The 15025-nt window shown below is 32.3% G+C and overlaps 1 protein-coding gene across 1 annotated transcript; it reads left to right on the top strand.

Moving 5' to 3' along the window:
- Nucleotides 1-3798: 3798 nt before the first annotated feature.
- Nucleotides 3799-14509, top strand: LOC130818445 (histone-lysine N-methyltransferase SUVR4-like). The gene is made up of 10 exons (XM_057684617.1): nt 3799-4060; nt 4169-4511; nt 4689-5608; nt 5903-6168; nt 6257-6323; nt 6394-6444; nt 10130-10223; nt 13846-13911; nt 14286-14345; nt 14436-14509. The coding sequence occupies exons 1-10, from the start codon at nt 3872-3874 to the stop codon at nt 14507-14509; spliced, it is 2130 nt and encodes a 709-aa protein (XP_057540600.1). The 5' UTR covers nt 3799-3871.
- The last annotated feature ends 516 nt before the right edge of the window (nt 14510-15025 follow it).

Here is a 15025-nt window from a genome sequence, read left to right as displayed (position 1 = left end):
CAAACATATTTTTAGAGATTGTTTTGTAGGTATATATCCGATTTAGTTTGAATCGTTGATGAAGCCTATGACTTGGTTCGTGGATGATGTACATGTCTTAATATGTCCAAGATGTTAGATAAGTGTTATAATGTTCAAAGTAGACGTACAGTCTACTGTTCCTAAAATGAACATTCTGACTGAAGTTGAAGCTGGAGACAGTACGTTGTTCCTACGTAGCAGGTCAGAAGAATAGCATCGACTGAAAAATTGCGAATTAATTATTTTCTGTTTTTAAGTTGATGTAATGGTTTAGAATTAATTTAATTGCTTAAATTAATTAGTAAGTTAATTGGCAAATCTATTTTTAGGTTTTCTAAAAATAGCCCAAGACTTTTTCTTGATTAGATTTAGATCTCCTATTTTTTAGGATCTTATGTTTTAAACTCCTATGCTATTTTTAGCATTAAGGAAACTGATTTTTCCTTGAGCAAATAACAGCCGGACACTTTCATAATTCCACCACCTTTTGTTTTGAGAACGTGGGGGTAGTGGAGGTATGTGTGAGATAGTGGACGTTATGCTTATGGTAACTGCTGGCTGTTCCCTCTATAAATAGAAGGGACTTTGCTCGAATCAAAAATCAATCCTTTTAGGATTCAAGAGTGTCCATTAAAGGGAGATCATCTTAAGAAAAATATTTTCAGTTTTCCAATGCCAATTAATTTATTATATTTTTCTTAAGTAATTATTTTAATTCTTATCCTCTTGAGAAATGGCCTTGTAAGGGTTGATGTGTGATTTGTTGTAATTAGACTTGTGGGAAGTCTAAGGGAATAGAGAAGAGAAATGGCCTTGTAAGGGTTGATGTGTGATTTGTTGTAATTAGACTTGTGGGAAGTCTAAGGGAATAGAGAAGAGAAACGTGAGAAGAGAAAGAGAAGGAGAATAGAGAAAGAGAATTAGGCCTAGAGTAGAGAAGCTTCGAGTGAAGCAAACATTGTTTTGTGTAATTGTAATTGATTGCCTTAACATAGTGAGAATTTTGAAATCCCGGGGGGTCGTGGTTTTTCCTTCTTATTAGGCCAAGAAGGTTTCCACGTAAAATCTTTGTCTCTTTTTATTTCTTGCTTCTTAAGTTTAAGTTTTATTTTGTTTGCTAAAATTCCGCAAGTTAGAGCAAAAACGTAGTACAACTCAATACACAACAATTCACCCCCCCTCTTGTTGCATTTGATCATCTCTTCATATTCCACCAATCTCAAAACAAAAATTGATGAAAACATCTAAATTATCATAGTACCTACTTGTACGTGTAACTGAATACGATTACAATACATAATTCTATTGATAAAAACAACAACTACGACTTATTGAAATACTCATTTCTACCGATATAATGTCTACTATATTCATCTCTATAGTTACTTGTATGTGTAAATATACCTACTATGAGTCATAAGGGCCAACTGCAATGAAGGGAGACACATAATTTTTGAAGTAAACTTATCCAAAGCATTAATCCGTCCATCCAACTTATTTTTCATGTCGATAACTTTTATTAAGAGAAGTTTTAGGAATCAGCTATACGTAAGGAAGGAAACCATTTTCTTGAAAATATCGTTTAGCATTTGGTTTTCAATTTTTTTAAAATAGTATTGGGCTCAAGATTATTAGGATTGAGATTCTACTTGGGATTGTTGAGGTGGTAAAAATGACATCGGTAGAATCGAATCGTAGGATCATGTGATCCTACAAATATGCATTGAGGTGTTTTGGATTTACTTATTTTCAATTATCTTTGTTTTTTTTTGTTTTTTTTTTGTTTTTGTTTTTGTTAATTTTTATTTTTATTTTTATTTTTATTTTAAAGTTTTGAGGTGTAAACTTTTTTGACTTTAATCCATTAGTTAAGTTTAGAAAAAAAATACTTTTAATAATCATTTTAAAAATACAAATCAAGAAAAACTTGAATTTTGTAGTGGTATTGATGTAATTATTTTATATAATATTTATACATAAATGAAATCTTAATTATATGAAAATATTTTACGATTAAAACAATCTTTGTAGGACCGGATCGTTAGATCATAGGATCATGTTATGATCTTACTCCTAAATTATTGAGCTATGTGGGATCGCACGATTCTATCACATTAAGATCCTACCTACAATCCAAATTGTTCGCTTATTTTTGTCAAGGAACCAACTCAACCAAAAGTTTAAGCTGCTGATGGTTGAGGCCCCAAGATATGTTATATACTTTAACACGTTCCCTCACACGAGAGTCCATTGAACTAGAAGTGTAGATGCACATAGGCACTAAATATTCCACTTTAAATGAGGATACAGTTGAGATTCGAACTGGTGACCTCTTGTTACGTTGGCTTCTGATACCATGTCAAGGAACTAACTCAACCAAAAGCTTAAGATGATGGTTGAGGCACTAGGATATGTTATATACTCTAACAATTTTTTATCGTAAGATCTTAGTAAAAATCGAAATTCTCATAACTATAATTGGGTTTTTTATCTGTCGAAAAGACGGTAGTCTCTCAAGATCTACTGTTCAATAAAACCCTTAAATTAAGGTCGAATTAAACACATATCCTTTCTAATTCAAACCATAAAATTTTATACATCACACTAAGGGCGGAGTAAAACATGACAAATTCTATAAAAAGCCCCGTGCAATTTTAAAAATTATGATATTTTTTTAACAAGTTTGTATTTTTAAACATCTAACATGAAATACTAAATAATTTAATATTAAGACCTTTAATTTTTTGAAATCCTATTCGATCGAACATGTTGAACATGGTCAAAACCTTTCACGCGTGACACCTTTGTAAAAGTTAAACCCTTCCCTCTAAAATTTCTTGGTTGTCAACAAGTTTTTGGAGGTTAGATCTTTCACAATTCCCTATGAACAAAAGTTACCATTGATTCTTCTTGTTGGATGAAGAGTTGTCTTTTTGTTGGCTGAAAAAGTTAATACTGATTACTGTATAGAAAGTTAACTTTTTATAGTGTAGTAATTAATTAGAAAAAAGTTCATATTTTTCCAAAGCCAGAATCACAGACAAAAAGGTAGAGTCATAAATACAATCATCAAACCCAACAAGTTCTCCATTGTTGGCTGCGTTAGCAAACCTTCTTTTATCACTGTTCTCTTCTGGTTTAATTTGTTGGGGTTTCTATTATTTTCTTTATTACGAGAACATGATCTTCAACTCTGACTTTTGCTGCCGTTAGTGGGAATTTGCTCCTTCAATTTTGGGTAATCTATAATGTTAATGTTTGCATGCAATGTGCTTTGCTAAATTTTGATGCTTTTTCTGTTATAAAATATAACAGTTTCTTACGACAACAATGTGATTATATTTAGTTAAAAATCATTGAAATATTGAATCTTTATTATATTATGTGGGTATACGGGTCAAAATCTAAGGTCACCCATTTTTTGGATGGAGATGGGGGGTGTCAAAAATTCAATAAATATATGAATGGGGGGTGTCAAAAATAGAGATAAAAATGTTATATAGAAGTTTTGATGTTGGGGATATTTTGACTAATTTACTTCTATTTGGTTTGGTAATGAATTGTTGATTGTTAATGTTTGGTGTTTCACATCTAACTTTCATTAGGATTGTATCTCCATTGCTCTTCAGCTTATTGAACATTCCTTATTCCTCATTCCTTTGATCAACCTGAGATAGTGGATTGTTCATTACCTTTTTACTTAATTTGTATCCCATTCCTGATAAGGAAGCTTTGTGTTGATGGAAGAATAACTTATGGGTTTTCTGATCCTGAGCACGTACATGTTAATCAAATAGTTACTTGGAACACAAAGGAAGGAGCATTGGGAATTCAACACTTGAGTTCCAAAATGAAGAATCCAAAAGTTGATAAGGCTTGTTATGCAATGAAGGCCTTAGGTATTTCCACTTGGAGAGTGAAACCCGTACTCAACAAACTTCTTAAGTTGTACGCAAAGCATTGGGAATTCATCGAAGCTGACAATTATCGAGTTCTTGTAGAAGCTATAATCGACAACAAAAAAGAAAAGGATGACGAGGTTCTCTTTCGATTTTATTCTCCTTGCTCTTTTAATTTGCTTTTTGTGGACAAGTTTTGTTTCAATTTTCTGATATATGTCTCTTGAATGAATGTCTTCATATATCAGAGGGCGGGAGTTAAGAGGAAGGAGCCAATGCGTGATAATGTGTCCGAACCTCTAAAGAAAAAGTTGCATAAGGTTCCGGAAGAGGATGAGGCATCATCCACAATTGGTAGTGGTGAAATATCAGTGATTCGTAAACCAGATGACATTGCTCCGCTTCATTGCTCTCGTGGAACTTGCTCTGCCATGCAGAAAGGGAAAGGTCATCTTTCATCCGCTATGCTATCTACTACCAAGAGAATCACATCTCGAATAGGTTCAAATTCGCCATGCACTAAATTCCCCATAGATGAATCCGCTTCACTTCTAATTCCGTATAGAGGAAGTACCTCAAAGCTTCATGCAGGTACAAGGCTTTTAACATTGTTCGAGTAGATAATTACTACCTCCATCCCAAATGTATCGTCCACCTTTTTATTCGCACAAGTCTGTTATTTTAATCAAATTGGAAAATATATTTGGGGACGGTGGGAGTATTGAATTTTGGGGTGGTATAATGTTGCTGACATATTGGTGCTGTTAGTGCTGCCAGATTTAGTTGAGGGCTCTTCAATGAGACTAGTATCCGCAAAGTCATCTCAATGTATGGACCATGAAAATACTGTAGAAAGCGCTTTAGCGTGCAGTAGTGAAAACAAATTTGACATTGTTTCACTGCCCTCAGGAAACGTGAAACTCTGTTGTATCTTTCCACTTCGAAATGTGAATTCTCATTCACCAGATATGGCTACAGTTCTGAAATTAGTAGAAGAGGAGTTTCTACGATCATGTAAGATCGTTGGGCCCCCTTTTTCGTTGAAATCTTTACTGGAAGACATTTGTATGCGATCTTATGAATTATCCAATGACTGTACAAACCAATCTTCAATTAGTACATCATCTGAAGTGATTAGTCGAGAACAATCCGTGGCCATAAAAAGTGTTGAAACCTCAGAAGTTCACGAAAATGATATGAAGCGACAGGCTCAAGTTTATATTGATGATATTACTAAAGGTGAAGAAAATGTGAAGATTTCATTATTAGATCAGCATTGCAGCCAGCAACTTCCTACATTCTTCTACATATCAAGAAATATAATTTATCAAAAGGCAATCGTAAATATCTCATTGGCTCGGATTTCTGATGAGGATTGTTGTCCTGGTTGTTCAGGAGATTGTCTGTCATCACAAGTACCATGTGCATGTGCACGCGTAACTAATGGTGAATTTGCGTACACGAATGATGGGCTTTTGAAGTCAGACTTTTTAAGAGCTTGCTGCTCTCAGAATCAGTTTATTTATTGCCAAGATTGCCCAATTGAGAGGGCTAAGAATAAGAGAAAGCCTGCAAAATGCTCAGGTCATTCTGTAAAGAAATTTATCAAGGAATGTTGGAGTAAATGTGGCTGTAGTATGCAATGTGGTAATCGTGTTGTCCAAAGAGGGATTACACGCAGCTTGCAGGTGAAACTCATCAGTAATTTTCATTTTTACATCGAGAATATGCACATCTGCTTGTCCACCGTGTTGGAAAATAACCCACATGCATAAAAAAATTAGAGAGAGATTGACTAACATATATAGTTGATGCCTCCTAATACCAATTGGTTTTAGGATGGAACCTCATCAGGTTCTGTGCAGTCAACTCTCCTCTTATGTGAGTCATGTTGTGTACAAGACCGTTAACAAATTTATTATACCGCAGGTGGGTCTCATAAGTTCATTCACTTGCTTGTATTCTATTGTTTTGTCTTTCAGGTTTTCAGGACGACTGAAGGGAAAGGATGGGGCTTACGGACCCTGGAAGACTTGCCTAGGGGGGCCTTTTTATTCGAGTATGTTGGCGAGGTTGTAACGAACACCGAATTAGATGAGAGGAATAAACGAAGTAGGGGCGACGAGAGGCATACGTATCCAGTTCAGCTAGATGCAGACTGGGGTTCAGAAAGAATTTTGAATGATGATTTTGCACTCTGTTTGGATGCTACAACATATGGAAATGTTGCCCGTTTTATCAATCACAAGTAATACTCTCTCAAATCTTAATAAGTTAATCAAGGCATATTCACTTTTACATTGTTAAATTTGAAAGTACATAACTTTTGTACTCAGATGTTGGGAAGCCAATTTGATAGAGATTCCAGTTGAAGTGGAGACTGCAGATCACCATTATTATCATGTATGTGAACTTCTAGCTTTTAGAGTAAACCTTATTGATTTCCCTAGTTGTGATTATTGTTTTTCCGCAGCTTGCTTTTTTTACAAAAGTAGACGTGAAAGCATATGAAGAGCTAACCTGGGTGAGTTGCTTCTTATTTCTTGCTGACTCCAATTATTTTGTTTCATGATGTGTCGATATCGGTTGGTCTTTATTGAGAGAATAATTTTAAGGTGGTTCATCAATCAAAGGGTTATATTTACCATCTAGCTTAAGATTATATTATGTGTTTAATGGAAAATAAACAAAACTTAAGAGGTATTACGAAGGAGGTTTAATGTAAGGAAGAGAGGAGATAATTAGCTAGAAAACAAATCTAGAAGGATGCTCTATATAGACTTTGGAAGGCAACAGCTGGCACCAGTATATATTACAAATAATAATGCGAAATACAAATAACAATTTGTAAGAATTTTTATTTCCCTTTTGTTGATGGCTAAAATAAAAAAAAACTTACAAATTACACTGAAGAACTTGAAGATGCTTTTGTAACGAAAGCTGTTATCCGAAAACTTGATACTTGTCGTACGCGTATACTCACTTTTCTTTTGTGATATTTCCCACACAAAGTTACTTGGGTTTAGACTTGGAAATTCACAATGAGATACAAACAACACAATACACCCTTAGTATTTAGGGTATATCACTTAATAACAAAGTGTTTGAGTGAATTATAAACTTAAAAGTTTTAACATAAGTTTATAATTCTTTTGAAAGAACACAAGTAAGAGAGAAAGTAAGGATAAGAATAGAATTTAAAAAATGGTGCGTCTTGCATCCTTTCCCAAGACCCCTATTTATACTAGCCTTAGTATACCAAAGCGTCAAGGTACATTCAATCACTATTGATGATCAAGCATAATGACCATCCATTAATACCATTTTAATTAAGGTATTCATGAACATTATTCCCTCTCATAAAGCATTTGTAACATCAAATTTAAAATGAAACAAAAGGAGTCCAATACTCATAATTCAAGGAAGACGAAAACGCAAATGGACCAGGCAGAACCAAAAGCCGACTCGACTTTGGTTCCCACCCCAAGGAAAGCCAAGTCAGCTTTAGCTGCTGACTTGATTTTCTTTTTTCCTTTTTGTCTTTTTCTTTGAATCCCTTTTGGACCTTGTATTTTAATACATTTTGTCCCACTACTATTTGTATTACTTGGTGATATTATTTAGAATTAATATACACTAAATGTTCAACAATTCTTCCTCATTTTGAGTATATTAAAATCTCTTTCCCTTTTACAAAATAATATTTATACTTCCATTTCATGCATCAACGCTAATGTCCCTACAGATTGAATTAACGCCTAGTATAACACACTTAACAAGTGATCCAGCCAGAATTGACATCTCTACGGATTTGATTCAGATGGCCCATCCAACCACTCTAAGATGAAGTACACACAAAATCAATAACATAAAGTCATTAACTCGACACATTATAACACCGTGTCTGTAACTTATTCATAATTTTATCATAATCAATATGTCAATCTTGACTACTTGAAGCGACCACACTTCTAACTTATAAAGGTAGGTTCTCATTAAGTATAAATCATATCCCCGTGAAATGGATACAACACCAAGAGCTCTTCAACTCTTGACCTTGAGAACTTTCAACGGACGACTACCTCGTTCATCAAGGTCCAAAACTACAATGGGTCATTAAAACTTGCTGCTTACAAAAATCAAAAGGGGTTTTACCACATCGAATTCCAAAAACGATGTTACTCGTGCGTGAATTAGGCTTTTCTAATTGGCATTTATTGAAATAATCGATTTCAATTGATGCTTGTTCAATCGAATCCCTACTCATGACTTTAGTGAATGAATGAAACACATTAAACTTAGTGTTCACATAGTCAAAAGTTGTGACCCCATCAGTGATAAGTCCTTGCACTAGGCTGTACCTACGAGCAATATGACGACAGTTACCATTATACACTTAACTGTAAACTCTACCTATAACCATCATGTAATCCGCATAAATCGCCACCAGTGATATTGGCTTAGGTAACAAAGGTATCTCAAACATGAGATTCCTTAACCACTCACTTTACTTGCTGCCGAGGCAATCGCTATGAATTATGCGGAAATAGTGAAATTAGCTATACATGTTTACTTCTTTGAGGACCATGAAATGGCACCTCCCCCATAAACAAACACCCAACCACTTTTTGAAACCCGGCTAAGAATGGGATAAGCCGTTAACATTACTTCACCCCAAAATCCTTCACTCAACCTTGAGTAGGATAACATGAAATTGACCATCTCTTATAGAGTAAGGTTTTTCCTCTCCGTCACACCATTTGATTATGGTGTGTATCCAGTGGTTGTTTCATGTATTATACCCATTAAATTAGTGTAAGTTAGATCATAATAATCATCTTCTTTATTGGTTCTTAAACTTTTAATTTTATTACCAATTTGTATTTCTACTTCATTTTTGTAAATCTTAAAATAATTAAGAGACTCATCTTTTGTATGTAAAAGGTATACATAGTAAAAGTTGGAAGAATCATCAATAAAAGTTATGACATACTTCTTATTTTCCAATGATGGTGTACTATGAAAGTCACAAAGATCAATATGTATTAGTTCCAAAATTTTGGATTTACGTTCAACACTTTTAAATGTTGTTCTTGTGATCTTATTGAACATGCACATTATGCTATTATTAGACATTTTAAAGCACATAGGAATCAAGTCATGTTTAGACATAAAAGCAATTTTATCAAAATTAACATGTCCAAGTCTAACATGCCACAAATAATGCAAATCAACCTTTTCATTGCTCATATCAAGAGAGACATTACAAATAACATCGTTATTCAAATTTAAAGAGATTTAAAAAGACTATTACAAAGATGAGCACGTCCTAAAAACAAGTTATTCATAAAGATAATACACCTATTTGCTTCAAACACTAGTTTGTAGCGCAATCGATTCAAGACCGGACCCGAGACAAGCTTTCTACTAATTTCGGGTGCATAATAAACATCTCTTAAAACCAAGAGATTCCTCAAAGTAAAAAATAGTTTAATTTGTCCTTTGCTTTGGACCATGATAGGAGCATTGTTCCCCATAAAGAGATGTTCTCCATCAACCACCTTATGTTAGGTTTTAAACCTCCTTGTAGAATTGCACACATGTCTCGAAGCCTCCTAATCGATCCACCAAGATAAAGTATCATCCTGCATAACATCAAAGTTAGTATTCATTGAAGAAAAGTTCAAAGAAGAATTTTTAACCAAAATTGCATGATCACCTTGATTAGGAGTGTCCTTGCTTGTAGAAGCTTGACCACCCTTTGCCTTCTTTTGTTTGTTTTTGAAAACAAATCAATTTTTCTTTTGGTGTCCGGGCTTGCCATATTTCTAACATGCCTTTTCACCAGTGTTGGTGGTAGAACTAGTGGCCTTCCCCTTAAAAGATTGAAAATTAATCTTGTTGCCTACGAAACACTTGAAATAACCACAAAATACCTCATAGACAAGAATAAAGTAAAATCACGCGTAATATACATAATAAAGATTGAAAACGCGAGACTTGAAATAATAAAAGAGTCATAAACGTGCCCATAAATGAGCACATAAGTATCTAAGATACCTCATAATCTTGTTGTGTTGTGTTGTTTGTCATCTTTATTGTTCATACTCTATTTTACACTTCCTTCTACACATCCTAACTATTACCATTGTTTGGTCCAAGCTTTTTCTTTTTCAATCTTGGTGAATGTGGTTTACGTTGATATTTAGGATTATGGGATTGACTTTGAAGATGAACATCACCCCATCAAGGCATTTCAATGTCTTTGTGGAAGTGTATTATGCCGAGACAATACTCAAAAAGGTTAGTAAAATCACTTTTCATGTTTTTCTTTTTTGGTTTCAAATGTTATCAAATTATTTTCATATTATTACGATAATACTTTACTTTATTATCTCAATGTCATAAACTGACTCTCATCTAAATTTTTATCTTGACAAACTTTGCAAAGTCTAATGTAAGCAAATATATGCCTGTAACAACAAAGAGATTTTTCGAATCATTCACCATTCATATTCAATATTAGTTATAGCTTACATATAATAAGTTATTTTATTATTAAAAAAAAAAATAATTCAAAATAAATTGTGTTCATTTGGACTTTGGTGATATTCATCCCATTTTTTTTCTAATTCTTTCCCCTCTTTTGTAACAGGGGTAAGATCAAATTCTAGGCCTTCTGTTCAAATAGATGATTAACTATCGAGAATCTGGTCTAGACTTGTCTCAGTTGAGTAATTATCGTTTTCTTCAGGCAAGATATTGGAATCAATTTTTACTTGGTTCTCTGCTTTCCTCATCCTACTTTGTAATCTAAAAAAATTGATGATCAACAATCATCAATTTACTATAAAAAATAGATTGAGATAAGTCAATCAAGATTTAGCCTAGCATGGCCAAAAACGGAACATATATGATGCGAATCTAAAATATTTCTATCAAACGTTCATGTATTTCCTAATTAACCAACTTTTACACTTATTTACATACTATTTAAGATTTAGGGTTCGTTTAGATTGAGTGTCAATACTTAAGGGGTAAATAAATGTCAAATTAGGAAAATAAAGTTAGTTAGATGATTCAAGGAATTTGATTGTTAGAGAGGTTGAAGAATTCGTTAGAAAGTAAGAGAATTGGATAAAATAAAAATTAATTTCCTTGTTTTGGAATATAAATTTATCCTTGAGGAGGGAGGGAGAATTCTTTTTCTCCAAATGAGAAAATCATTCTCTCTTTTTTTCATTTTTTTAGTTTACTCTCATTCTACCTCTTTTATAATTATTTCAAAATTTTCATTTGCATTTTAATTATCTTTGTTTTATTAGTATAACGTTTTTACCCCCTTAAATATTTATACTCAATTTCAACGAACTCTTAAAGTCAATTAACGGAGTCAAAAGTGCGTTTGTTGACGATAAAGAGGTAGTTCATGGATGAAATATAGAAAAATGTGAGTTCGTGGATGACAAATGAGACGATTTACATGAAAAAGAGTTACATTTACTAACTATAAACTAGTAGCAAAATCATTTTGACAAAAGTGTTATAATCGAGTTATGTATTAAAATTTACAAAATCTTAAGTGTGATCTTCTCATTGTGAGATGCGTTTTATTGGGTTGGTTTAATTATAAGTTAAATAATTTTAACACTTAAAAGGTTAATTTCAAAATTTAAAACGCCAATTTCAAAACTTAAAAGACCAATTTCAAGTTATTAATTTTAAGGCTTTGAATTCTCATTTTAATTTTAAGTTTGATAATCAAAATATTAAAATTGGTATTAAAAAACGTTGAACATTTTAATCTTAAAAAAATAGTTTTTTAAGTTATGAAATTGGTGCTTTATGTCTTGAAAGTAAGATGTCAAATTTATTTAAAAAATTAAATTTTTTCCTAAGGTAGAGTCAATTTGTAAGAATAATTGGAGAACTCTTGAATGGACTGATGAGCAGCAAAGCATATATATATATATTACAGTAATGAATATATCCTATTCAATGGAGAACAAGGAGAGAATCAAATGAAAAAGGAAAAAAATATATAGTATATAATTCTAATTAATTTCTAAATAACCTCAATATGCCCCTCAAGTTGGAACATAGATGGAAGTAAGGCCTAGCTTGGATAGATGTTATTCAAACTATACTTTCCCAACAACCTTAGCAAACACCTTAGGGGTGTGAATAGAGAGTATGCCCGTTTAAAATTTTTCTTTTTACTGTTAGCTCAAGAGTTTGTGAGACCTTTCAAACAGTTTTCTGGCAACTGTTCTACGTCAAATAACAAATCTAAAACTTAAGTGCAAAAATAAACTTAGACAAAAGCAAAGATTTTTTAACGAGGTTCAGCTATCAATAGCCTAATCCCTGCCTATAGGTTCCTTTCAAAACCTTAGGATTCAACGCCATTTATTAATGAACCTTAGATCACTAAGAAGATCGCTCTATCTTCTCTCACCATGTTCTTCCCCTTGAAGAACGATCTACAAGTTTCCATAATAAAAGATTTAAACCTAATCTCACAAAAGAGAAAACAAACAAATACTTTTAAAAGTATTCTAAGAGTTTAAGGCATCATTAAAATTATAAATCTAACTCTATTTAACTCTAAGTCCTATTACAATTGTAAAGGTTAGACAAATTATGAAGAACTAGATTTACAATTCTTTTAGACATAAAGGCAATAGATGGCATGTTAGTGTTGTGTAATTGTGTGTTCTTCAATTCTTAAATGAAGCTTCAATAAATAAGTGATGCCTTTAACTAGCCATTGAGAACACAAAACTTCATCTCCTTATTTATCTCAATTATGGTTATGCTGCACTTAACTTTCAAAGCCTTAGAATGCAAGTTAGTTATATGTTGCACTTGACTTATTGACCAAAACGTGTTTAGCTACTTTTAGCTTCTTCAATACTTAGAAAAAAATGTTAAGCTACTACTAGAACCAACAATAACCAAGTGTGTTCATATTTCTTTCTAAACCGTTTTTAGACTAATATATCTTATCCCAGAAATTATAAGAACACCTAAAACTAAACTTTCCTATATTGTAGATAAACTTCACAACTCATGCGTAATTATACGAATACGGTTCCATATATCTACAAAGGGCTATTTTTAAACACAACTAGTCTTGTTATAAGTAAGTTACTTATGCTAATTTTATCAAACAAACCATGTGATTAAACATCAGTGTTAGTTAGACTTATTTTATTTAACTTATAAAATATAAGACTAAATTAAATGTGAGGTATTATTAGACTAAGCATATTTTAATGCAATTCAAAATAATTTATACATAGTATGATTTTGGACTAATTAATCAACTATATGCAATTACTTAATTTGTTGACCTAATTTTAATATGAGTTTTGATTATCATCACTTAAAGGAGTTAAGTCTTAAATCCTTCCCTTGATGAAATTCAAAAACCATATTTTCCTAAATCATATTACTAAGTGAAAATGATTCAAACATTTAAACTTGCTAAGAACAAACACTTAAAATGAATTTATAAATTATGCACTTTCAACAATAAGCATAAAATAGCAAGATTTCAAAACTTTGAAATTTGTTTCAAAACAAATCTATAATAATCAATAACTATGACAAAATATCAACATGTATATATCTACCAATAATAACACATGCAATAGTTTACTTATCAATCATAGTTTACTATTAAGCAAGTAACCAACAATATTTCATGCCAAGTTGTCAAACCAATGGTAAATCATCATGACCATAGATAGCTAAAACGATCAAATCATCAAAGACTCACTAGGCATATGACAATGAAGAATTAACCCTAAAATATATGAATGTAAAGCATGAACATAATGTAAAGCATGAACATGAACATGAACCATACGGACAATTCAATTCTTAACACATGCGTAACATTTAATATACTCTCCTTTAGATCATGCAACCTCATTTAGCATTCCTAGTTCCATACGTATATATGCAAAACGATCTAGACTTAAAGGTACTTAACATTTTAATTAAAGGTACTTAACATTTAAGTATACTTAAACATCACAATTCAACAAACATGGTTACGTAAACTTCACATGCAACTAAATAAAAAAATTTTTCATGTAAAATATTTATGCAAATTATTTGAGTAATTACCGATGTTATTCCCCATTAACACATGAATAAAATTTAATATACTCCCCTTTAGATCATGCAACCTTATCTAGCATTCCTAGTTACATACGTATATGTGCAAAACGATTTTGACTTAAAGGCTTTGTATTAATATCACTAATTGATTTTTTGTAGGAAAAGATAAAGCTACATTACCTTTTTCAACATGATCACGTATGAAATGATGACGTACCTCAATGTACTTAGTAGTTGAATGTTGTAATGGATTCTTAGTTATGGAAATTGCACTAGTGTTATCACACTTGATTGGTATGCCTTTGAGTTTTATTCAAAGATCTTGAAGTTGTTGTGCAATCCATAGTATTTGAGAGCAACATGCATCTGTTACTATATATTCAGCTTATGTCGTTGACAAAGGCATTGAATTCTTGCTTTTGGAACGCCATGAAATCAAAGATGATCCCAAGCATTGACACGATCTTGATGTACTTTTTCTATCCCACATAAACCGCATCTGAAAAACCAATCAAAGAAAAATCTCCACTACTAGGGTACCATAGACCAAAGTCTTTAGTCCCATATAGATATCTAAAGATTCTCTTAACTTCCTTTAGGTGAAATTGTTTTGGGTTAGCTTGAAAACGAACACATAGCCAAAAAATAAACATTATATCCGAACGACTAGATGTCAAATAGAATAGTGAACCAATCATACCTCTATAAGAAGTTTGATCAACACTCTTACCATTTATATCTTGATCTAGGCTTAGTGTTACACTCATAGGAGCATTAACACTTTTTTATATGATCCATTTTGCTCTTCATTAAAAGATCTCTAACATACTTTGCCAAATAAATATGTCATTCTTCTTTAGCTGTATTTTGTAGTTCAAAAAAGAATGTTAAGTCTCCTATCATGCTCATTTCGAATTCCTTCCACATAATCTCAGAAAATTCCTTGCATAAAGAATCATTAGTAGCTCCAAACA

This window comes from Amaranthus tricolor, chromosome 7, assembly GCF_026212465.1.
Source record: "Amaranthus tricolor cultivar Red isolate AtriRed21 chromosome 7, ASM2621246v1, whole genome shotgun sequence".
In the NCBI taxonomy this organism is placed as follows: domain Eukaryota; kingdom Viridiplantae; phylum Streptophyta; class Magnoliopsida; order Caryophyllales; family Amaranthaceae; genus Amaranthus; species Amaranthus tricolor.
The sequence above is the reverse complement of the archived record's forward strand: the minus strand, read 5'-3'. Positions and strand labels throughout refer to the sequence as shown.